General features: G+C 52.5%; 1 protein-coding gene across 2 annotated transcripts in view; it reads left to right on the top strand.

The window, feature by feature from the left end:
- Positions 1-25,349, top strand: part of Padi2 (peptidyl arginine deiminase 2) — a 42,697-nt gene extending 17,348 nt beyond the window's left edge. The window contains exons 4-17 of one of the 2 annotated variants that reach the window (XM_026781998.1): positions 3,012-3,073; positions 4,131-4,248; positions 4,858-4,983; positions 8,306-8,371; positions 9,383-9,561; positions 10,113-10,216; positions 10,981-11,092; positions 12,580-12,687; positions 14,800-14,951; positions 15,979-16,123; positions 16,889-16,982; positions 19,456-19,541; positions 22,249-22,377; positions 22,750-25,349. In XM_026781998.1, the coding sequence (XP_026637799.1) occupies positions 3,012-3,073; positions 4,131-4,248; positions 4,858-4,983; positions 8,306-8,371; positions 9,383-9,561; positions 10,113-10,216; positions 10,981-11,092; positions 12,580-12,687; positions 14,800-14,951; positions 15,979-16,123; positions 16,889-16,982; positions 19,456-19,541; positions 22,249-22,377; positions 22,750-22,983 (1,715 nt within the window). In that variant the 3' untranslated portion in view covers positions 22,984-25,349. The remainder of the gene's footprint in view (positions 1-3,011; positions 3,074-4,130; positions 4,249-4,857; positions 4,984-8,305; positions 8,372-9,382; positions 9,562-10,112; positions 10,217-10,980; positions 11,093-12,579; positions 12,688-14,799; positions 14,952-15,978; positions 16,124-16,888; positions 16,983-19,455; positions 19,542-22,248; positions 22,378-22,749) is intronic. The other variant, XM_005352921.2, reaches the window with a different exon arrangement.
- The last annotated feature ends 272 nt before the right edge of the window (positions 25,350-25,621 follow it).

The following is a 25,621-nucleotide window of genomic DNA, read 5'->3' as shown; positions in this document are numbered from 1 at the left end:
GTGTGTGTGTGTGTGTGTGTTGATTTAAAATGATTCAGACAGGCTTAATGGGACACATCTGCAATCCCAGTACTTAGAAGTACTAAGACAGGAGGATGGAAGGTTTGGGCAACATAGCCAGACCCTATCAGAAAGGGAAATACGGGCTGGGAAGATGGCTCAGCAGTTTAGAACACTGGCTCTTCTTTCAGAGGCTCCTGCTTTGATTCCCAGCACCCACATGATGGCCCACAACCATCTGTAGGTCCAGATCCAGGAGATCCAGGATATCCAGTGCCTTCTGGCCTTCCCAGGCACCAGGCACAGACATACATTTAGGCAGAACAACTGTACACATAACTTTAAACTTAGAAAAAGAAAAAGGAGGTGGGCGTGGTGGTGCACACCTCCAATTGCTGCTCTAGGAAACCAGAGAAACAGGCAAGGGGGTCTGAGCTTGAGTCCAGCCTGATGTACATAGTGAGTTTCAAGCCAAGGCACAAAAACAAGTAAAAAGAAAGAGGGAGAGAGGGAGAGAGGAAGGGAGGGAGGGAGAGCCTTCCTTCAGTATGGCCGGAAGTGCCTCATCATCTCCCATGATGCCTTCATGGGAGACACAGGAGACCCACCATAAGGAACTTCAATGTTCCCTTGTGGCCTAGAAATGAAATCACGAGGCTCCACTGTGAGGATGTGCCCAGTGACCTTCAGGGGAGCCCAGGTTGGAACTTTAAAGATGAGATTGGCTTTTGGACGCTGTCCAGGTCTGATGGCAGCCTGGGCCAGCCAGGGGTCAACTGTCTGGAGTCAGAGGGCCACCCCGCACTCTAAGAACGTGGGTATGTGCTGTATCACCTCCCTGCTGGGTGGCCTCAGACTCCTGGTTTGCGTGGCAATGTGGGTCTCCTTCCTGGAGTTCTCAGAGGGAGAATAGCCCTGGAGAGTGTCGACAGTTGGCAGAGCACTGTTCATGGAATGGGGCGTGGCAGGCTGGAAAGTTGGTGAAGTTGGGAGCCAAAGTCAACATTGTCCCTGCACCTCGGCCTCTCACGGCCTCTCACTGCGGTTAGAGGGCCTCCCTCTGCTCTGGGATCATCTGCCAGCTCCAGCCTCACTCAAGAGCAACGTTGCTGACTGCTGAGTGGCTCTTCAAAGCCTGAGTTTGTTCCTTTCTGAAATGGGTGTGATTGTATTTCTGTCCGGGGCCACAGGCTCCTAGCGATGTCTACTGTGTATCGCTCGCTCAGGGCCTAGTTACAGCAGGTACTCTGGCGGGGCCTCTTGCATAGCCATCTTTAGTGGGAGGCCTTGTAGCACAGGGCTTACAGAAGGTCCAGGAGGATGGGACACCAGAAAGTGCCTCTTCCCAGGACCTCATGGTCTTCCCACTCCCTTCCGCACCCACAAAAGCCATGGTTGGGCCAGTGGGACTAGAACTGTGGACCAAAGAAGCCCTGGATGTGACTCTGGACCTTGTTGGGCTGATGCAACCAGGGGTGGGTACCATCAGCACCCTCCCTGTGTCAGGATCCTCCTTCCACCCAAAGAAGGTGTGCCTGCCAAAGTACTGACTGTGTGCATTCCTTCCCACACGGCTTCTGCCATAGTTGAAGTCATAGTTATCATGAGACAAGCTCACTGGGGCAGCTCAAGGCCTGGAAGCCTCACATCTCATGCTGGGAGTCCTCCCATACCTCCCCAGCAACACCTCGCCCTCCTCCCTCCATCCTCTAACTTGGGGCAGTTTTACCTCCCCAGGCTGTCAGACCGCAGCTGGAGGCATGGGAAATGTTACTGGCATCCTGCAGGTGGTGGTCAGGATGCCAGTAAACACCCACACTCAGAATAGTCCCACACATGGATAGGTATGGCTCAGAAAGTGCCAGCTGTTTCCGTTGGCACAGTTGCTAAACCAGAACCCCATGCTGGAGGTGAGGGGATAGGAACTGAGAGAAGTTGTGGAATCTGCCCAGAGTCACACAGCTCATAACTGGAGAACCAGAGTTCCGATCTGTAAGTGGAGTTTTCCTGTCCTGACCACCTGCTCTCAAATAACCGACACAGAGGCTTAATATTATTTAGAAGTGCTTGGCCGGTAGCTCAGCCTTGTTACTAACTAGCTCTTACGCTCAAATTAACCCACATTTCTTATCTATGCTTCTCCACATGGCTATTACCTCATTCTCAATACATCCTGTTTCCTCAGCAGCTGGCTGGCGTCTCCCCAACTCCACCCTTCTTCATTGCCATGTCCTCAGTTTGAATGTCCCACCTAACTTTATCCTGCCTTGCCATAGGCCAATCTGCTTCTTTATTAACCAATGAGAGTAATACATATTCACAGTGTACAGAAGGATTGTTCCACGGCACCAGCCTAAGACCATCTCATGTTGAACCTCCTCTCTGCCCCACAGGCTCCACAGAGCCTTCCCATGAGAGCTTCTGGAATGCCAAAGTTCCCCCAAGAGAAAGGGTCCACGGGGACCCTGCCCTAGTTGGCCTATCTGAAGCTGGCATCACAGGCTCCCTTAGGTGGATGGGGGCTAAAGACATGACTTCTTCTCAACAACAAAAATAAAATGAGGGGAGAGGGAAAAGAGAGAAAGCCAGAGGTAGAAACATAGACAGACAGACAGACAGACAGACAGCCATGTGTATGTACAGATGCTTCCGAGAAAGGCCTGAAGAAGGAATTCGAAACACCGTGACCCCCCCCCCCGTGACTCTATTAATACCACTTGTGACCTTGGGCAGGTGACTTGAGTCTCTCACACGTGTACAGTGAGGATTAGCCTACCACCCCAACCAGGGTTTGCAGGGACACCTCCCCCCCACTTCCAAAGCTTTATGTGTCTGCTGAGGTTCCCTGGAGGCGGTAGCATGTAAACGGGAGATGATGACCTCGGCAAGGCCCTCTCCCAGCAGCCAAGTGAACCGTGGGGGGTGGGGGGACTGCCCCATTTACCACTGGGCTCCTCCAACCTCTCACTATCTGACTGGCTCTTCAGCTCACACTGGTCTCTTGCCTGCAGAGATCTCGCTGGACGTGGATGCAGACCGAGATGGCGAGGTGGAGAAGAACAACCCTAAGAAGGTTACTGGCCTGCAGGGGGGCAGCTGTCCGGACCCTGGCATGGGAGGACCTGAAGGGCATTGCAGGGACTGCACGGTGCATTCAGGCAGAGCTGTGTACCAAAGCAGTCAGCTACCATCTCACAAGGCGGGAGGCTGAAGGTCAAAGCTGGATGCAGATGCTGCACAACAGGGAGGGACCCCAGCAAGCCGGGCTCGCTGTAGGATCAGCTTCCCTGGCACGGGTCACAGAGCGGTCTGAAGAATCAATGCATCTGAGACAGAGGCTGCCCAGGGAAGGCATTTGTTCCTCTTAGGCCTCTTCTCTTAAAATTAGGGGCAGGGAGTTGTGGTAGCACACACCCTTAATCCCAGCACTGAGGAGGCAGAGGCAGGCCTGGTCTATATAGAGAGCTCTAGGCCAGCCAAGGCTGTTTAGTGAGACCCTGTATGAATAAAGTTAAAGGAGGGTCAGGTGCACTGAGTCTAGGAAGAGTGGTGGAGTTGACTGGGGAAGAGGGACCAGCATGGCAAAGGTCTGGGAACTCCTAGAGTGCAGAGGACATTCGTGTGGCTGGGGCAAAGTGGATGAAGAGACCAGGTGCAAAGGCCATGCGTCTCACCAGCCTCTGGAAGACCAGAGAATCCAGGCTTTATCTGAGTTGACAGCAAGGGCTTCAAACAGGGAAGTGGTGTGATCCAGTTGGAGTCTGCTCTGGGCCCTGTGGCTGCAGGACAGAAAGCAGGGCAAGGTGGCAGCCCCCTTGGGAGTACTCAGAGCGTGTCTGGAATCAGTCACCTCAAGCCTGTCCTAGAAGGCCAGTTCTTGCCACCATCTCTGCCAGGCATGGTCACCTCACACCAGAGCTGAGGCCCACATGCCCTGTTCAGCCTTCCTGTCTCTCCGCTCTTGAACTTGGGTGATCATATGGGTCTTTTCTGGGCCCTTCAAGCCTTCCAGGTCCCAGCTGCTGTCCCAGTGGGCAGGAACTACTCCTAACCATGTCTGTCCCTTAGGAAAGTGCCCTTGGGTTGAACCAGGGAAGGGCACTAACCTGTGTCTCTGCTGCCTGCTGCAGGCGTCCTGGACCTGGGGTCCCGAAGGCCAGGGGGCCATCCTACTGGTGAACTGTGACCGAGACACACCCTGGCTGCCCACGGAGGACTGTAGTGATGAAAAGGTCTACAGCAAGGAAGGTGCCTGTGGGGCCACCCTGAGGGGTGACGGGAACATTGTGTCCTGTCCCGGGCAGGGCAGGGGGTGAGGCAGGAAATAATGATTCAAACGGTTAGCACTCAGATATGTAAATACAGTTCAGCTGCACCTTTATATGCATAGGTAGAGGAAACCCTGGAGGGGCCAGCAAGATGGCTCAGAAGGTAAAGGTACTTTGTCACCAAGCCAGATGACTTGAATTCAATTCTTGGAACCCACGAGATAAAGAGAGAGAATAGACTCCTGCAAGCTGTTCCCTGACCTACACACACACACACACACACTCCATGACATACAGACAGACACACAACACACATACACACACATACATGAGGCAGGTAGATCTCTGTAAGTGCAAGGCCAGCCTGGTCTACATAGTGAGTTCCAGGCTAGCCTAGTCTATGAGAAAACAAGACTAGAGAGAAGGAAATTCCCAAAGAGTTGACCAGTTCTCCCAGGCGGGAGATAAGCTTCTTTCCCTTAGTTTCTGGGTAGTTCTAAAGATGCATGCATCCTGGTCGGAAGGGTAAGAGCCGTGGCGAGACCAGCTCCCTCAGGCCCTCCTCCTAACCCCCTTTTTCTACCCACAGACCTCAAGGACATGTCTCAGATGATCCTGCGGACCAAAGGTCCCGACCGCCTGCCCGCCGGGTACGAGATAGTCCTGTATATTTCCATGTCGGACTCGGACAAAGTGGGCGTGTTCTACGTGGAGAGTGAGTGACCGTCATGTCCTTCACCCACCCAAAGCCCTTGTGGCCACTGCCTTCTCTCTGCACAGGTGCCCCAGGCTGTGGAGCCCACAGAGTGAGTTATAGATACACATCTCTTCTCCCCTGAGGAGAGTCAATGGCCTGTGTCCACACACTTCTCTCCAGTGGCCAGGGGAGGAAGGGCATTTGAAGTCAGAGTCCTGTTGCCTTCATGATACCTGAGGCCAGATATACACTTCCTCCAGGTATTGTCTGGCACTTCTGACTTTCAAAGGTCCTTGGAGATGATGCCATGGCTGCCCTTCTTCCTCCTGGTGGTGACAGAGTGTCCTGAATGCCACTATGTTGCTTGTGCCATAGAACCACCCGGGAGCCAATACAGTAAACATAACTCTCCCCTCACCCCCTCTGCCCTGGAGGAGCCACCCTGAGTGAGGAAGACATGTCACAAGAAAGGTCCCAGGGACAGAGACTGAGCTGGCTACTTGGTCCTGAGAGGCCTCTCTTGGGAGTGACATTAGAGATGAAACTCTAAGGAAACAATGAGAAGGAGCTGGGGAGGAGCTGGGGAGGAGGGAGAGGCTGAGGAGGAGCTGGGGAGGAGCAGGGGAGGAGTTGTGGAGGGGCTAGAGAAGAACTGGGAAGGAGTTGGGGGAGCTGGGGAGGGGCTAGGGAGGAGCTGGGGAGGGGCTGGGGAGGAACAAGCTAAGGCACAGTGTACAGCAGGCTTGGAAGAGGGGACTGGGTTAGTGCTTTAGAGAAGCAGAAAGACTAGGCCTGGGAGGGGGCTGTGCTTAGAGAGTCAGCCAACAAAGCTGGGAGGGTTTGCGTTTTATTCTTAGCACAGCGAAGAGTCACTCAGGGGTTTTGTTTTTGTTTGTTTGTTGAGACAGGGTTCCATGGTCTCTAATTCCATCTGTAGGGAAGGGAGGGTGACCTTGACCATGTGAACCTTCTGTAGCCACTGCCCAAGTGCTGGGATTACAGCCACGCACCACCCTCATGCTCTAGAATGTGGTGCTGAGGATCAAACCAGAGCCTGGTACATACTGGGCAGGCACTCTACACCTGAGCCACATCCCCAGCCCCAGAGGGTTTGGGGCAGAACTGTTAAGATCTTCTACCCACGCGAAGAGTCTCTCTGTGAAGCATCTTGCAGTTTGTCAGGTGTTATGGGACCTTCTGTCTGGAGCCTGAGCCTCGGGCCTCACTGTGGGACCCATTCTGGACAGATCCACTAGAAACAGGGCAGTCACCCTAACCTCAAGGAGGGACTCAGCTGGGACACTAGTGCACAGGCCTATGATGCTCCTCTCTGGGCTCTGACAGACGGTTGAAGTCAGGCTGGCTCTGCTGCCCCAGGAGGCTGAGAAGCTGATGTTTGCAGGGTCCAGTTGAGAGTCGCCATGTGACAGAAGGCGACCAGGAGGACCTAATTGGGGCTTTGACCCAGCCTGGGCATTGACTTGAGGCATTCTCTAGATGCTTCTTTGCTTTGCTAACTGGAGTATACCCAGGCTTGGGCCCACTCCCACCTCTCTACTTCACTGAGTCCTGAGCAGGCAAGAAAAAGCTCCTGCTGAGAGCCGATGGAGGGTGTCCCCCTAGATGTCTTAGCTGGGCCGCCATCCCACAGGGAGGATGGCTCCTGGGTCTGCCTCCCTAATCAGTTTCCCTTAGATATGGACTCCAGGTGTCTTAGTTGCATGTCCTGCTTATTCTAATAAGGTACTCTGGCAAAAACAACTTCGAAGAAAAAGGGCTTACTCAATCTCACAGCTCCAGGTTCCTGTCCATCACGGCAGGGAAGCCACCTTGGCAGCTTAGCTCCTTTTTCATTTCATTCAATGCAGGGTCCAGTCCATGAAATGGTACTACCCACATTAACTCACCTCAGCTAACCAGTTAAGGATAACTTTCACAGGCATACTCACAGGCCAACCTGATCTGGACAGTTCCTCATTGAGACTTCCCCTTCTCAAGTGAGTCTACATTGTATCAAACAGACAATGATACAGGAGAATACTCTGAGTCACAAGGGCCTGGCAAAAGGGACAATTAATCTTACTCTTTGGTCCAATATTCTTTTCTTCCATATGAGCCTATGGGGAATTTTGTTGGAATCTGAGTACCTTGTGTGTAATGTGTCATGTTACTTCAGTGTCCTGACCTGTGTCCTAGGAGAGACAGTCCAGTTCCCCCACAAGGTCAGGAGCCAGACTCTGGGATCACTGAGGGCCTCCTCTGTGGGGTGGCATGGACCGCAGAGGGGTCCCCACTGTCACACTGGCCCATGTACAACAGTACAACAGTTGTACTCTGTATAACAGTAGCTATTTCTTTGATTGGAATTATATGAACTGGTGATTTTTATGACAGAAATCTCCAGTGCTCCCTGGAGGACCTAGAAACCTGCTCCTCCAGTCTCAAGTCTCCCTAGAACCCCCACAACTGGGGGACTCACCTTTTCCTCCAAGGACATAGTAAACAACATGTCCCCATTTGTCCGGAACCTCCCTGATTTTCAGCACGGAAGGTCTGTTATGCCAAGACACCCTTCCATCCCAGACAGGCCAAGACAGACAGTCACACTATCCGTCTCTTTGCAACTGGAAAGGTTGTGCCAAATAGGGCCATGTACTGGGCATCAGGAGAGGACAGGGGTGGCTGGCAGGTCCAGCACAAGGCTGGAGAGCCACTCAATAGATAGGCATCGTCGGTGCCTGCAGGGACAGGCAGCCATACCGAGGGTGGCAGGCTCTGCACCAAGCTGGGGTTCTTTGAAACAAGGGCTATGTTGTTTCCGCGTGAGATTCAATCCGCCTGGCGCTGGCACTAACTGCCAGAAAGCAGCCCCAAATAGAGACACATTGTGAATCACAAGGCATAGGCTTCAAGGGGAGGAGAAAGCCACCAGCTGCCAGCCTCTGCGCAGAACGCATCCTCCCACCAGACCCACCTCTGTCTGCCACATCTCCTCTGTCCGCAAGTTAGCAATTGAGTGACCTGTTTGAGAGATCAACGGGATTCACAGAAAGTTTGTAACTTGCCAAGTCTGGAGGATGCCTGGCCTGAGGTCCCTCTGACTTGGGAAGACAAAAAGGTCAACTGTTCATGGTGCCATTCATAATCAGGGTCCAGGTGAGCACCCTGTCCTAAAGCAGATGCTGTCTCAAGCCTGCATTTTGGGGTACTTTGGACTTGACAGATTTTAGCGCTGTGGACTGGGAATGGTCCCGATTCATGTTCTAACCCATGGGCAGCTGGTCATTAGCTGCTGTACTATCATCAAAAGCACTAAACTGAACCTGATTTGCCCTTCCAGCTTTGCAGGGCCTAAAGAAGCTGCTTGTGGAACTGTGTAGGGTCCTATGTCCAGGCCTTTGCCGATGCAAGTATCTCTTTCCCTCCACATCCTCGCAGGCACCCTGCTGCCCCACACGAGCATCTCAAAGTCACTTCCCTCTAGTCAGAAGTCTCCCCTGCCTCCCTGCCCTTCCCCACCCTGAGTAACGGACAAGCTCTCCACTGTGACGCTGCCGTTAGATGCTCCCCACATCCGCTGTCTTATCATCACTGAGCATCTCTTAGACACAGAGGCTGCCCCGTGGCCTTTGACTCCTGAAGGTCTTTTCTCATGCTGGCCAAGTAATTCAATTCATGAACTCTGAACCAGCCCTGAAATCCCCCATGGGCCTCTCCTGTGGGTACTGATGGAAGCCATTGCTTCATTCAACAAACGTTTATTAAACATGACTATGTGCCAGACAGGCAGATGGCCTGGCAGGGCCGTCTCTCACCCTGGCAGCATGTATTCTGTACATGCTGCGATGCGGAATGGACCCTGGCTTGCTCTCTAGGAATCTACAAAGGACTCCCGGAAGGGTTGAGGACTCTGGTCTTCCAGGCAGAGGGGAAGTCACTGTAAAGGGCTGGCGGTTTCATGGGGCAGGAGCGCCTTCCTTCCCACCTAAGATCTACACAGCGGAGCTTCCACAATACAGAGGAAACCTTCTCAAACAAATGGCACACTCATGTCTTATCCATACAAAAAGAATAGGAACTTGGCATTTGGAATTAGATGTGACTTGTTGGCCCTGCCCAGCCATTTCTGCTTTCTGAGTTTGTTTCCTCCTCTGTAAAATGGGACTGACACCTCCCTACTGCTATGCTAACCGTGCCCTCCCATCCGCCCTCATTCCCCAGGCAGCTCGTTTTCCAGATGAGGAAGCCAGCTGGCACACAGTGTGCCCAGACTATGACAATGACCAGTTAGCACCCTCCTGTGCTGTTTCTCACTGTGCATCTCTCTGTGTCTAAAGGACCAGTCACTCTGCTCCTTGCCCCCAGCCCCCTGACCTCCTGATGGGAGAGGGTCCTAACATGGGTCCATCCCCTACAGACCCCTTCTTCGGCCAACGCTACATTCACATCCTGGGCCGGCAGAAGCTCTTCCACGTGGTGAAGTACACGGGTGGTTCTGCGGAGCTGCTGTTCTTCGTGGAAGGCCTCCGCTTCCCCGACGAGAGCTTCTCGGGCCTGGTTTCCATCCACGTCAGTCTGCTGGAGTATATGGCAGAGGTGAGAGCCACATGCCTCCCCTGTGTAACGATACCCCTGGCCAGGACCTGGTAACTACGATGGACAAAGTGTGTGTGCAGGATAGGTGCAAGGTCTCTGCAGTTCCTAGATCCCCCATCTGAAAAGTAAGGATTACAGTAGCATCTCTTCCCTGGGAATGAATTGGTACAGGCAAAAATATGTAGTATATGGAACTGGAGAGATGGCTGGGCAATTAAGAGCACTTGCTGCTCTTCCAAAAGTGTGGATTTCATTCCCCAGCAACCACATGATTGGCACTGGGCTGCTCACACCTGCATGTAACTCTGGCTCTAGGGGAATCTGATGCCCTCTTATAGCCATCATGGGCATTACGCACGCACACACACACATACACACAGAGAAACATAGACCTGTACATGCACATAGAAACAATACTTGGCACCGTTTCTCAGCATACAGTAAATGCTCCCAGTAAATGCATTGTTGTCGGTCTCACCCACCGAGAGGGAAGCAGGGACCACAGGTACCCCATGTGGCTCACTGGTGCTTCTCTTCTCTCCCACACCCAGGGCATCCCACTGACACCCATCTTCACAGACACTGTGACGTTCCGGATTGCACCGTGGATTATGACCCCCAACATCCTGCCTCCCGTCACAGTGTTTGTGTGCTGGTAAGGGGTGGGCATGGTCTGATCTACAAGGCAGTGTGGCAGAGTGGCCAAGAGCTGGGTGGGCTTCAGGGCCCAACTGACTTAAATCCAATTCTGCCTCTCCCGCTTAGCAGCTATTCAACCTGCAGCAGCTCATGTGGTCTCTCTGTGCCTCAGTTTCTCTGAAATGCACAAACCACAGGCTTGTTGTAAGGGCTGAGATGATGCCCCTACATCTATACACTTATCCTGGCTCCGGCTGTATGTCACAAAGGCCATGTTTCCCCCTCCTCTTCCCATTCAGAGCCCTCTACTGTGTGTGGCTAGGTTCCTGGCTCATCTTGCTCGCTCATTCAGCAGTTTTTACTGAGTGTCTACTCTGTGCTTGGTTGGCACATCAAGATGAGCAGGAAGGGCAAGAAGGATCCACATGTGTATGACTGACAGTTCCAGAGGGGTCCTCTGCCCACCCTGCCTTTCATGCCAGGATTTCCCATACCCCAGGAACAGCACTTTCTAAATTCTGGGGAGCCAGAGAGCATGTCGGGGTCCTAGGTCCCTTCCTTGTCTTATCTATCCATGTGACCTTGACAAAAACTGTGTAAGTGGGTGGGCTTATGTGGCCCACGGCCCCAGTGGCCTTTACAAAGTGGCTATGGGCACAGGCAGGGCTTCATCACCACAACTCAGTCCAGAGTGACAGCAGCTGCGACCACCCAAGATGGGTGACACTTGTGTGTGTCCCCCCCCAACTCTTCCTTTTGTCCTCTGCCTATACTCCTCAGCATGAAGGACAATTACCTGTTCCTGAAGGAGGTGAAGAACCTGGTGGAGAAAACCAGCTGCGAACTGAAAGTTTGTTTCCAGTATATGAACCGCGGAGACCGCTGGATCCAGGTGAAAGGGGCCTGGCTGGGCCCAGGGGAAGGACGCAGCAAGGGCTCTGACTCAAAGAGGCTTGCTGTCAACACCCTGGTACCCAGCTACGTACGTGTGTGTGTGTGTGTGTGTGTGTGTGTGTGTGTGTGTGTGTGTGTGGATTCCGCTGTCTGCTCGTGTGCATAGAGACTTGGGGAGAACAAGTGTGGCTTCTAGTGGCAGCCTAGACTAAAATAATCTGTATCCATTCTTGGGGGCCGGTGATAACCTCACGGGGAGTACTCTGTGGCAGATAAAAAGAAAAAGGTCAGCCTGTGACTGAAGACACAGAATACTCTTGAGCTGTTTCTTGGAAGGAAATATATTTAAGATATAGCTATTTATGTGTTTTAAATGAGGTCAGTATCACTACAAGATCATTGTGTGCCTTTTGCTATGGGCAGAGGCAATCTGTGGGAAGATGCCCTGCCGTCATTTGCTTCTTACCAGGAGAGTTGGGGCCAGAGGCAGACTGTAGATGAGACACGCTTCCCAAGCCAAGCTCTTTTGTGTTCGTTTTGTGGTAGATCTCCTTATTGTGTTGATTTATTGGGGTGGTGCACACACCACAACCCACATACGGAGAAGGTCAGGGGCAGCTTGGAGCAGCTGCTTCTCTCCTTCTATCTTGTGAGTCCCGGGAATCAAACTCGGGTCGTCAGGTTTGCCAGGAAGTTCCTTTACCTGCTGAGCCATCTCCCTGGCTCTGCTTTTTTTTGGCGTTTTGAGTCAGGTGCTCACTTCGTAGCCCAGGCTGGCCTTACACTCTCAAGCTCCTGGCCTGTGCCTTCTGAGTGTTGGTTACAGGTGCACAGGCCACGCCTAGTTTGCTTGTGTTTTTTATGTTTGTTGGTTCTGCACCAAGGTCTCCCATATCCCAGGCTGGCCTTGAACTCACTGTGTCGTAGAGAATGACCTTGAAATTCTTTTTTTTAATATTTATTTATTTGTTATGTATACAATATTCAGTTTGTGTGTATGCCTGCGGGCCAGAAGAGGGCACCAGACCTCATTACAGATGGTATTGAGCCACCATGTGGTTGATGATAATTGAACTCAGGACCTTTGGAAGAGCAGTCAGTGCTCTTAACCGCTGAGCCATCTCTCCAGCCCCGACCTTGAAATTCTTATCCTCCTCCTCCAGTCACCTCCCAGGTGCTACGATTACGTGATTACATAAGCCATAAGCATGTGGCACCTGTGCTCAGTGTATGTAGCCCTGGGGCTCGAACCTAGGACTTGGTGACGTACGTTAGCCAAGCACTCTAGCACCTGGGTTATAGTCCCAGCCCCTTGTGCGTAAGTTTTTTAAACCAGGGTCTCAATATGTAGCCCAGGCTGACCTCATATTCTCCAGCCTCCCCTTTCTTCCCCCACATCCAGCTGGGATTACCGCCCCATCCATCCTGCTCCAGACACCCCTGGGTACCACTACAGCTGAAAGCCCTCCTTGTCCTCCTCCACAGGATGAAATTGAGTTTGGCTACATTGAGGCACCCCACAAAGGCTTCCCGGTAGTGCTAGACTCCCCTCGAGATGGAAACCTGAAGGACTTCCCAATTAAACAGCTCCTGGTAAGATGCTGGGGGCCCCTGGGGGGTGACAGTTGGGACTCTTAGAGGACACCACAGTCAAGAAATATGGGGCACCCAAAAATAACTATAGTCTTCCACGCCGAGCCTCTGTTTTCTCATCTGCAAGATGGATCTGTGGGCCCTGAGGTCCAATGCAGTCTCTAAACTGGGAGAGTTGTCTTGTGGGACATGAGAACCATGGGAGGCAGAGCAAGACCCAGGCCCAGAGGCCTTGGCCCCTGCTGCTGCCCCAACCTTCCAACTTGTAGTTATGGGGGTCTCAAGGAGGCAAAACAGAAGCCTATAGATGTCAACACTCACCAGGACTTTGTGGATGTGAATCTCAGTGACTCCTCCCCGTCTTGGAAGCCATTGTCACCCCGACCTTGTGGCTTCGAGCCATGTGGAGGACTGAAATTTGCCTCTCTGCATCTTTGCCCTTCACACTGAGCCAGAAGCCCGTGTGGGGCATGTTACAGAGACACCAGCAGATCTGGCTTTCCCACGGTCACATGAAGGACAGATCCTACTATAGATGTCAGGTCATTCAGAGGTGACCCTGCCCAAGTCCCCTCTGTGGAGGTGTCAGAAGCAGCATGCAAGCCTCACTCTGGGATGAGAGAGAACCCTGACCTTGAACAGCACCCCATATCAAAGAGGGGTCCTCGGGCAGGCTTTTGAACTTACATGAACCTCAGTGTGTGCTTCTGGAAGACGGGGGTTTTACCCAAGATTGTTACTCAATCAAGGCATTGTCACTAGGCCTTGTCAGTGGCCATTGTGGTCTGGAGGCTGCCCTCAGAGGCCCTCCATGTGGGTACCGTTTGTTTTCCCTGACACTAGGGGAGAGGGCCATCAAATTGACTACCCCAGGGCTACCACAGGCAGCAGGAACAAGAACCAAGCTCCCAGCCATGTCCTTTCTCTTCCCCTGGGCTCCAGCTGTCTTCAGGGCTCCAGCCTGGCCTGGTGCCAAGGCCTGACTGCATTGTTCCCAGAGGCTGGGCCAGGCCCGGCTTTGTGCTACGTGCCTGCCGGCCTGTGTGATACTGTAAAGCCCCAGCTGCCACCTGTGGCCAGCTCACACATGGCCAACAAGGGCCCCCAGGTGAGAAAGTGCTAAGCTGCTGCCATCCACCCCACCGGGCATGCCTGTCCCTTGAGCCTCTCAGCTGAGGCAGTCAGTGTAAGCCTTATCTGCCTACCACACAGGGCCTTTTTGTTGGTTGGTTTGGCTTTTTGGGTCACACAAGTTACTCCCTGCTCTAATACAAATTGACAAAGAAGATCACTGCATTTTTAATCAAAAAAGAATGAATGGAAGATTATATATATATATATGGGCTGGGTAGGAGTGACTATCAGTCAGCTGTCACTAGGTAAGACTGCAGTGACAAACAAGCCCCCTAACCTAGTAACCTAACCTAGTAACCAACAGCAACTAGTCCCTCCCGCTGCTCACCGCCTGAACTGATGCCTGGCTGTGTCTCTTTGCCCTCATTCTAGAGCTATAGCCAGGCCGAGAACTGTCATTCCCCTCCTGTAGGAAGAAGAGAGAGTGGGCCTGCCAGCCTCCTATCTTGCTCATATTCCATTGGCCAGAGCAAGTCATGTGGCCCTGAGTGCCTTGCAGGGAGATGCCCGAAGGCATTTGCAGTGGGACTGGATGCACCACTCTCTTTCTGGGCAGGTCTAGAAAAGCCTTGGGATGATCAGTTCACCACCTTGCCTGGGGCCTCCTGGTTGAAGACGCTTCTCACAGAAATGGAAACCCAGGGTCAGGGAGATTCTGAGGTGGCCAGGAAGGTCACCAGAACCTGTGAGGCCAGATCTTGCTATCACATTGTGTGCCTGTGCCTAGGGGCCAGGGCCCAGGCAGAGATGGGGTGCACTCCCTCACATGGCACCCACACTTACTCCCTCGCTGTGTCAGACCTTTCACAGACTCCCTAACGGCAATGAGCTAGCCTCGGGTAGCAGCCATCCTTGAGGCGGAGAATCCAGAGCTCGGGGCTGCAGACCTCACCAGCTGTCACCACAGCACGGCTGCTGGGGAAGAGGGCTCCTGGCTGCAGGAGGCTAAAGGCAGATGTATACCCTCTCTGTGCCCAGGGCCCGGATTTTGGCTATGTGACCCGGGAGCCTCTCTTTGAGAAAGTCACCAGCCTCGACTCCTTTGGGAATCTGGAGGTCAGTCCCCCAGTGACGGTGAACGGCAAGGCGTACCCTCTTGGCCGGATCCTCATCGGGAGCAGTTTCCCTCTGTAAGATAACCCAGGGCAGGCCTGGGGGTGGCAGGCACAAGAGCATGGCTGTCTCTTTGGGGGTGGTCTGGGGTGTATGTAGCTGGAGTGACTCTAAGGGGGGAAGAGCCCCTGTCGCGATGTGCAGCAAATCAATAGACACTCATGGAAAGAAAGCCACCTTAGCCTTTACACCTAAGTATAAATTAAGATCTAATATGCAACCCAGTAATCCTCTTCCATAAATGGGAGGGTTGTGGTGAGATGTAGGCCAGGATGGGAAGGGGCGTGGGAACCTCGCGAAGGCACCCTAGCAGAGGACAATGGGAGAGTGGGGGCTCCCTGGCAGAGGACAGTGGGAGAGTGGAGGCTCCCTGTAAATGAAGAGAGCAAGGCATGGCCCAGCCTCACAGGCGTGAATCCCTGGCTCCTTAGCTGTCCATGATAATCGTACTCTCTGCCCAATCAATGAAAAGGCCGATTCTTCCCTGATCCAAACAGTTGCTGGGAGAAAGTAAGCAGGCTGGGTCCTCACTTCTCAAGAGCTGCCTGAAACCTGAGGTCACCCAGGATCTGAGTATCAAGTCTCTTGGCCCACCTAGAATGTTCTACTGTCTATGGAGACATGAATAGTGACCATTAGCCTACCCTGCCCTAACTTAGAGGTCACTCATCCGCTCAGCATCTACTTCCTGTGCCTTAGTGGAGCACCAAGCCCTTGCCCTGCCTCAGAAGAGATGGTGAAGTCATAGACATGTCGATTCCATGCTGAGCATGGGGGCCGACCTCAGCTGCTCACTGGCAAACCCCGGGGCAAAAGCTGAGTACTCAGCCCTCCGTGTAGGTTTGACTGTGGCCAGCGCACCATCTTTCCGCCTGGGACTCCAGTACCTTCTGCCTGCACCAGGGTCTCAGCTCAGGCTCCCACCTGTGCTCACCCAGATGGCGCCTAGGTTCCAGATGCTGAACATCTCACCCTGGGGGTGCTGTGGTGCAGGGGCACAGGGATAACCTCCTAAAAGACTCCTCTTCTCCAACCCTGCCCTAGGTCTGGAGGCCGGAGGATGACCAAGGTGGTGCGTGACTTTCTGCAGGCCCAGCAGGTGCAGGCGCCCGTGGAGCTCTACTCTGATTGGCTGACTGTAGGCCATGTAGATGAGTTTATGACCTTCGTCCCCATCCCAGGCACGAAGGTGAGCCGGTCCCCAAGACTAGGGTGCATTGAGACAGGGGATATCTCCCCTTAGATTCACTCCAAGCACATACAACCCATGCCACCCGTAAAGAGACAGTCATGCTCCTGTGCCCCCTATGAGGGCTCATTCTTCTTCAAACCACCACACTTCCCAGCACCCCACACCCCACCCCGCGCTGAGATTACACTATAGTGTCTGGCTTTCTTTTCCCCCCATAGTGAATCCTGGGGACCCAAACTCAGGTCCTCATACTCGTGGGGCAAGCACTTTGCCAACCATGCCAGCCCCGTGCAAAAATTATTATTTTCTATCTTTTTTTTTCAAGCCAGATCTTCCTAGTCTACTCTTAGGCCCATCTCCATTTGGACTAGCCATGCATGTGCTCAGCAGTCACACCTAGATAAAGGCTCATTGGTCAGAACACTCTAGGGAACGGGGTTGGGCCAAAGGCTCTGGGCAAGTTTGTTCTTTTTTGAAATGAAAGGATTGTCTGCCACTGTGTGTCCCTGGGTTCTCTGCGAGCTGCCTAGCCCTCTGGAGACGTCCTTTCCTGCCATCTCAGGTCACTTTGGGGTCTGTACTTTGACCTGATGCTGTTGTCCAGGATGGAAGAAAAGTGAGACACAGTCCTAAGAGAGACAGGAAGCCAGTGACACCCAGCATGGGAGGCATACAGTGCTTTGCAGCCTGGGCCCTAGTCCCTCGTGCATCCTGGCCACCTTCCCTCCCTGACAGTGTCACCCACCAGGTCATCTCTTGCAGGGGTTTCGGCTGCTCATGGCCAGCACCTCAGCCTGCTACCAGCTCTTCCGAGAGAAGCAGAAGGAAGGCCATGGGGAGGCCGTTATGTTCAAGGGTGAGTGTCTTAGTTTGGGTTTTTGTTGCTGTGAAGAGACACCATGACCATGACAACTCTCATAAATAAAGACATTTAATTGAGGGGGCTGGCTTACAGTTTCACAAGTTCAGTCCATTATCATCATGGCAGGGAGTATGGTGCATGCAGGCCGACATGGTGCTGGAGAGTAGCTGAGAGTCCTACATCTTGCAGGCAACAGGAAGTTGACTGATACACTGGGTAGTATCTTGAGCATAGGAAACCTCAAAGCCCGCCCCCACAGTGACACACTTCTGCCAACAGGTCATACCCACTTCAACAAAACCACACCTCCTAATAGTGCCACTCCCTCTGAGATTATGGGGGCCAGTTACATTCAAACTGCCACAGTGAGTGGTCACAGACCCTTAGCTGGAATCCCGGAAAGCCCTCAAGAGGACCTTGTCTCTGAACACTGAGCTCTACCACCAAACCAAAATTCATACATGGCTAGGGATGCAGAGGTAGTAGAGTGCTTGCCCAGCATGCACAAAGACCTGGGTTCAAGTCCCATCACCTACATAACCCAATGTGGTGGTGCTCACCTGTAATCCTCACACTCCAGGGGTGGGGGCAGGAGGGTCCTTACTTCCAGGACATCCAAAAGGGAAAAGGGTAGTATGTCTTCAGAACTAGTACTTGAAAGGGTACCAAACATACAGAGGGACTGAAGGAGCCCAGATTGCCATGTCATCTGCATCCAGGAGCTTGTGTTTTCAAAACAGTGGGATAGAAGCCAAGACCTCCCTCATGGTCATGAGCTCTACTGCTAAGCCACACCCCCTTCTGCTCCACCCCTACCTCCCAGAAATGTAAAGAGGAGGAGAGAAGCAGTGCTGAGGGTGGAGGTTTCAGCTGGCAGGGCCTGCAGGGGCTGGAGGGAGACTCCATCTCCCTCCGAAGTAGGGCAGACCTGGAGATAAGCTTTGCCCTTGAATTAATCATGAGAAAGAGGATCCCGCCAGCCAACAGGGTGAGAGAGCCAGGGCACCTCTGCACGCTCTTACTGTGGTAAAATAGACCAACCTCTTCGTCATCCTCACCACTTAGAACCCAACATATTACAGCATTGAACAATAACCTCTACTGTCTCTGGCCCGTTCGGCATTTTTTTTTTCTTAAATTATTTTTGCCACATCTTGGGCTAGTATCTGACGCTCAAAGTCCACTGGTTAATGCTTATGCTACCGTCCTCCTTGTCCAAGAAGTGCAACTGAGTGTTGCCGGTGTCGAGAACAGACCCACTTGAGACTGCCATCCTTTTGTGCTAGCGACCTGCTGGCGGGTTTCTCCTGGGTTGCCAGGCATGAGGCTTGGCCCCATAGCCCTGATCTCTTTGATGCTGTGGTGTCACAAGCCTGGGATGTGCAAAGAGCTGCCAGGCTCTTCCTAGATCAAACAAAAATCAAATATACCAGGTCTCGGCACTTGGGAGGCTGAGGCAGAAGATTGTGGGTTCAAGGCCAACCCACACCACATAGAGAGACCCTATAAAAAATTTAAAAGGGAAAAATTTTAATCAAATATATGAAGCAGTGGTGGTGCACAGCTTTATAACCTCAGCACTCCCGAGGCAGAGGCAGGGTCTCTCTGAGTTCAAGGCCTGGTCCACAGAGTGAGTTTCCAGGTCAGAGAAACCCTATTCTCGAAAAGCTGATATATACAGCTCACAGTCCTGTAGCCAGGCTGCTGTGTGGCCACGTGTATGGGTGGAACTTTCAAGAATCATGGACCTCTGTGCCTTCCTTTCCTCACCTTTAGCAGTAGCAGCTGCCTCACAGGGACACGGTGGGGTCGCTGCTAAGTTAATCCATATTATTAAACTTTCAAAAGAATGCTTTCTTGGCTGGGAGATGTGGTTCTTTTTTTTTTAATTTTTATTTTATTTATTTATCATGTATACAATATTCTGTCTGTGTGTATGCCTGCAGGCTGGAAGAGGGCACCAGACCTCTTTACAGATGGTTGTGAGCCACCATGTGGTTGCTGGGAATTGAACTCAGGACCATTTGGAAGAGCAGGCAATGCTCTTAACCACTGAGCCATCTCTCCAGCCCCGGGAGATGTGGTTCTATGGCAGAATACTTATCTGGTGTGTCTGAGGTTCTGGCTTCCATCCCTAGCGGTGGGACCGAAGAACAGATCGCAGGCACTTGGGTATCACTGAAGCCTCTGGGCTGTGGGGCTGGAGTCAAAGGCGGGCTCTCTCCAGGATAGGGTATTGGATCAGCTAACAGTCTAATGGGGCACCTAGGTGTCGGCTCCTCCTGCCAGAGAAAACGAGATGCCCACACCTGCTTCCTGGCTCAGGGACATGGTGGGTGTAGGGAGAGGACTGTATAGTGCGTCCCTGGGTAGGAGACCACCCCCACCCCATCCCTGCCAATAGGTAACTCAGATGGGACACCCAGCCAGGCAGCTAAGATTTCCTGTCATTCTCTGATCCCCACAGGTCTGGGGGGCATGAGCGGCAAACGCATCACCATCAACAAGATCCTGTCCAACGAGAGCCTCTCGCAGGAAAACCAGTACTTCCAGGTGGGGGAACGGGCTGGAGGGTCCATGCGCAAGGCCGCCTCTGTGCGTGTGCGCATGCGCGTGCATGGCGGTGGGGCAGGGGTGCTGGTTTGATGGAGAAATGTCAGGTGCTTGGGGCTTCTGGCCCAGAGGGGCCTCCACAAGCACCTGACGGATTTGTTTGTTGTACTCTTCCTCCCTCCACCTTGCTGACGAGGCAGAGGCCTCCAGGTGCCGAGAGCCCAGCGGGAGACTTGGGAAACTTGGAAAAGCAGCTTGGACTATGCTGATTTCAGTCTCTGTCTTCCGCCCTGTTCCTTTTATAGTTTGTCAGAAACATGACTGCCATGCCTGCCAGTTGTCAGGAAAGCTTGGCTGCTAGCAGTTTTCAACTGTAAAGTTTAAGTTTGGGGGGCTGGGCTAATAGAGCTTTGGGGGTTAGCGAGACAAGCAGGCATTAGCAGGAGTCTATCATTTTCTGTTCATTTGTAGCTGGGCCTCAGGTTGCTTTTGAAAATGAACCATTAAGGGGACAAGTTCAGAGCCCCAGTGTTCTATTAGAAAAGTGTTCACAGGAGACCCCACCCCATCCCCCTCTTAAAACTCACTAATGCTTCAGACTTGCCGTCCGTCCGGGGCAATGTGGGCCTGAGTGCACCCCTCACTTAGGAGCTTCAGGAGGTTGGATCCAGGCACCACGCTCTGAGTGCCTGAGTCTTAAAGTTGTACCCAGACAGAAATAAATAATACCCAGGGGGGGAGACACAGCTCCGTTGGTAGAGCGCTTGCTTGCCTTGCACAGAAAGCCTTGGATTCAATCCCTAGGGCTACTTAAACTGAGTTACGACAACAACCTGTAAACCAGAGGCCGGTAGATCTCTGTGAGTTCAAGGCCAGGCTGGTCTACCAAGGCCAAGGCCGTCACAGAGTAACCCTGCCTTGAAAAAACAAACAAAAGAAGAGGCAAGGCTAGCTTTCCGAGGCAGCTAAAGAGACAGAAGATAGACTGAATCTGGCCTCCACAGCCTGGACTGTTTGTTCAAACGGTGGGGGGCAGACATAACAGGGAAAGGGGTGTCTGCAAAGGGGATGCTTGGGGTTTATACAGGAAGTTCGGGGAATGGGGAGTTAGTGCAACTTCTGAGGCTACATGCAAAACCCAGACAAGGCGGCTTTCTATTTAGACTCTGTCTCGACCTTGCTATCAGGATGTAGGTCACAGTGGGCAACTGAGTTGGGCAATGGCAGTGAGGGGAAGGGGATGGAGTTTCAACACAGGGCCTTGGTCAGGGTCGGGCAGGGTTTGTTTAAGATTTATTCCAGCACAAAATCCTGCTGTTGTGTGGATCTCAGGCACAGGCTGATTAGGGCTCCCGGCTCTTCTAGCTCTGTGTTCGTTGGTATGTGCAGGTGCCCTCGTGGCTGTAGAAGTTCAAAGCCTCGTGTAAATACTGCACGCCATCCACGAAGACATAGCTGCCCCACAGCATTTAAACAAGAGCTTGTGCTCAGTCTGACGTGGGTCAACCTGAACTGATCACTGTGGATGGGGAGTTTCCGAGCACCCGTTTGCTTAGTCCTGAGTCACTGTTCACCCTGACCTTATTGCTGGGGTGAGAGGAAGTGCCAAGGGCCCTGAAGGTCAGAGAATCTGGTACAACCCAGCCACGCTCTGCAGGATGCGTGGCAGGGCTGCGGAGTCCCAGGGGAGCTACACAGGACCCGCTGAAGTCAAGCCAACGCCTCCCCAGCTACTTGGGTCCCGACCTCTGATTATCCCTCTGTGACCCCTGTGAGAAACAGAGACACACACCCCACAGTGACCCCTGTGAGAAACAAAGACACACACAGCCCCACACTCTGTAACAAGAGCCCTGGACCGCAGTCTAGCAGAAGCCAGGCAGTTTAGCTCACAGCTTTGCCAAGGCCAGAAGCCCAGGCGGCAGGTGCAGTGATTGACAGCAGAGAAAGTGTTTAAACCCTGAGGCCAGCACCACCCCACACACACTTTCCTCATTAGCTGGGTAATGAATTTCCTCATTAGTTGTGCTCAGGGGGCACAACCTTATGGGGCCACCTGAGTCTCTGTCACTTCAGTTTGTGTTTTCAGCAAGGACTGGGCTGACTTCAGTCTCTGTTTATTTTATGGTTTGTCAGGTGTGTGACTGTCATGTCTGCCGGTTATTAGGCAAGCTCGGGTACTAACAATTTTCTACTGTAAAGTTTAAGTTGTGGGGGTCTAGGCTAATAGAGCCTTTGGGGGGCAGCTAGGTTAGCAGGCATTAGCAGGAGTCTCTAGTATTTTCTGTTCATTGGTAGCTGGGCATCAAAATTCATTTTTGAAAATGAACCATTGGGGCCGGCATAATGGTGCACGCCTATAATCCATGTGCCAGAAGAGGCAGTCGGGTCTCTGTAAGTTCAAGGGCAGCCTGATCTACAAAGAGAGTTTTAGGGTAGCCCAGTTGGGCTACACAGAGAGACCATATCATTCACACACACACACACACACACACACACACACACCACCACCACCACCACCACCACTAACAACAACAACACACACACACACACCAACAACAACAACAGACAAAAATAAACAAAAACTACTGTCCCTTCGCTCTGCTAGAGAGACTCTGGAGAGGTAACGGGGACACCAGCTAAGCTGGAAGCTCTCTGGAATGCAGGCAGAGTGACTGTGTGTGCCCCCTCCTTCCCTCTCCCCCAGCGCTGCCTGGATTGGAACCGTGACATCCTCAAGAAGGAGCTGGCACTGACTGAGAGGGACATCATTGACCTGCCTGCTCTGTTCAAGATGGATGAAGACCGCCAGGCCAGAGCTTTCTTCCCTAACATGGTGAGACCCTCTTGCCCCAGCCCCTCATGCTATGCCCAGCCCAGCCGGGCACAGCGGTCCAGAAAGGCCCAGTTGAGTTGCTGTGTGATCCCACCTCTGCCACTTGTCCTCTTTGAGGCCCTCCCTTCCCTGCTAGGGATGGTAGGCTTAACCTTGCTTTCTCACTAAGTGTCCCCAGACCATTTAACAGATAGGCAAGTTCTTTGCAGAAGGTCACAGCACAAACAAGGTTTAGCTCAATCTGGGCCTCAGTTTCCCACTTCTAAAGGAGGATCCTGATAACACCTCCTACATAGGTCAGTAACAGGGATCTGGGGTCTTGACCCCTGCAGGCAAACAGCGGCTGCTCCCTAAACACTCCCTCCCTCCCAGGTAAACATGATCGTGCTGGACAAGGAACTGGGCATCCCCAAACCTTTCGGGCCCCAGGTGGAGGAGGAGTGCTGCTTGGAGACACATGTTCGAAGTTTGCTGGAGCCCCTGGGCCTTGCTTGCACTTTCATTGATGACATCTCTGCCTACCACAAGTTCCTGGGGGAGGTGCACTGTGGCACCAACGTCCGCAGGAAGCCCTTCACCTTTAAGTGGTGGCACATGGTGCCCTGACTGGCAGGGGCCCTGGCCTACCCTCCTCCCCTGTAATCTCCAGGTCCTTCCTGTGCCCCCAAGTCCTTCCCTTTCAAGAAGTGGGTGGTATTGGGGGTACTTGTGCCTTGCTGTCCCTGGAAAGGGCCTCGGTGTCCACTGGAGTTTCCCCCCAGTAAGCACAACCATCCCCCCTGAAAATTGCTGGACACATGGCTGGTGTGCAGAGCTCTGGCAGGGAAAACCAGATTTCAGCAAATCGTGTAGTCAGACCGTTCCTCAAGAATCCTCAGCCTCTATTCTAGATGAGAATGAAGGGAGAGAGAAAGGAGACCCTGGGGTGACTGGCTTTCCCAGCACCTGCTCTTCTGTTCAAGGTAGACCCCCAGGGACGGGACCAGGGTCCTGGTATACCCTGAATGACACCCTCACTTCACGTTCTCCTCCCTCGGGGCCTCGTGGTGGGTCCCTCCAACCATTCATTCCTCACCATCTTCCTGCACACGCAGAGTCCCCCGCCGCCTGAGGGTCCAACCGTTCTGCTTAGAATCTTCTGGAAATAAGTCTTAGCTGAAGAGAGTTCTTCACTCACTGTGGATGCAGGCTGCCCTCCCCAGACTAGCATCCGTGGTCCAAAGTTCAGTATGTAAAGATGCTCTCCCCTGTTTTTCTTGCCTGGTCCTCAATTCTCTGACCAGTCCATGGGCCCCTCTTCCCACCATTCTGCCTATTCTGGACCCTGTCCCCTCCTGACAGCTACATAGTTTCTTCACCACCAGCCTGATGTGGGCCTCCCTGGAGCCTAAGAAATGACCTGTCCCTCCCCTTGAAAGTTGGCCCCAATGTCTAAGGATGCTGGTCAGGCTAAAGCCTCAGCCATGGGTTCTCGGCCAGCTACTGCTCTGGAGGTAGAATTCTCCAGCACACTTTCCAAAGTCCTTCCATCCAAACACAGGCAAATGTATCCCCTCTGCTTCAGTTAGAAAAGCCCCAGGAGTAGGAGAGGCCCACAATCAAGAGTGCTTGCTGCTCTTGGAAAGGACCCAAGTTCGGTTCCCAGAACACATAATTGTCTGTAACTCCAGATCCAATGGACACAGTAGCCTTTCTGGCCCCTGAGGGGCACTGCACACCTGTGCACAAACTCATATACATAAATAAAAATAAGATTTGTAGGGTCTGGAGAGAGGGCCCAGTGGTTAAGAGCTCTGACTGCTCTTGCACAGGACCTGGGTTCAGTTCCCAGCACCCACAATGGTGCCTCTCAACCACCTCTTAACTCTGGTTCCAGGGGATCTAATGCTCTCTTCTGACCTCCATGTACTTCTGCACACTCAGGCACACACACATACTAATAAAATAAATAATATTTAAAAAATGAAAAATAAATTATTTAAATAAAGAAGGTCCTTTAGGGCTAGGAATATAAGAAATATCAGTTCTACTTTGAAGGGTTAAACAGCCCCATGTTATAACCGAAGAAAGGGTTACCATCTTGCATTTTTAGGGGAACAGGATTTTTACCTTGGATTATTTCCTCAGCTATGCAACCAACATGGGTTGCATGCTACTGAGCAACAGGCACAGACTTGGGCTCCGACAGCACAAACTAGCTATAGACTTGGTGTGTCCCCTTCAGGCAAAATCCACATTTAAAGCCTTTGCCCTTGCTGTGGTGTACTCTTTAGAAACACTCCCCCCCATGTACTGAATAAGCACCCAGGACACCAGTCACTGCCTTGAAGAAATAAGGGTGTCTTCTGTAAACAGAGCCCCCTTTCCGTCCAGCTGGGCCTACAGCACCATGTCAGGTCAGGCCCCAGAGCCGCCAAAGCTGGGGTCAGTGGTCCCTGCCTTTGAAACACATACCCTTCTGAGGGAGCTGATCTGGGCATGTGGAGTTTTTCATGTGTGGTGTTCAGTTAGAGGGCTTTGTGGCTTTTATTTTTATCTATGGTAAGGGGAAGTGAGTGCCTCCCTCGTGGAGGCCGCTTGTCTTTGTAGGTTGTGCTATGATTCTCCCTGGCAGCCATGGCTGTTTCAGAACTTTCTGGAACTCCTGGACTGAGACACTGCCTGTCCTATTACACTTACCCACCCGGTGTGATTCCCCACCCCGTGTGACTCCCCCCAGTGTGACCCCCCCAGTGTGATGCTCCCCTGTGGACCCCTTGCTCTTCCCCACCCCCACTTTAACATAGGCCTAGATGCCTCTGGGCTGTACCAGTTCCTGTTTCAGGGTTGATTTTGAAATATTCTGTGGGGGGCAGAGGGATGGCGTGAAGATGGCAAGAACCAGGCAGTTTCAACTTCTTGGAAAAGAAGCCAAGATGGAGGCTGCAAAGTATTTGGGAAGGAGCCAAAATAAAGAGCAACAAAATGATGCATCCACGACTCTGGGTGTGGTGTGCTTTTCGACTTCCTAGGCACGGTCACAAGTGAGCCGGATCACAGGCCTCCCCTCACGGTCATAAAACTCCTACTGTCCAGGTCTTTGAGTCACAGGGCCACTACTCAAGGTCATGACCAATATCCACAGTGCTATCATCATGTTTTAAAGGCGAATTTAAAGATGCAGATGTAAGATGAGCATTTGGGAGCCAACAGTTTGATAGGAAGATGTCTCCAGGAGAAACGGGTCCAGGAACTGGGGGAACAG

Source organism: Microtus ochrogaster, chromosome 10 (assembly GCF_000317375.1).
Source record: "Microtus ochrogaster isolate Prairie Vole_2 chromosome 10, MicOch1.0, whole genome shotgun sequence".
NCBI classification, from domain to species: Eukaryota; Metazoa; Chordata; class Mammalia; order Rodentia; family Cricetidae; genus Microtus; species Microtus ochrogaster.
This window is presented reverse-complemented; position numbering and strand designations above follow the sequence as displayed.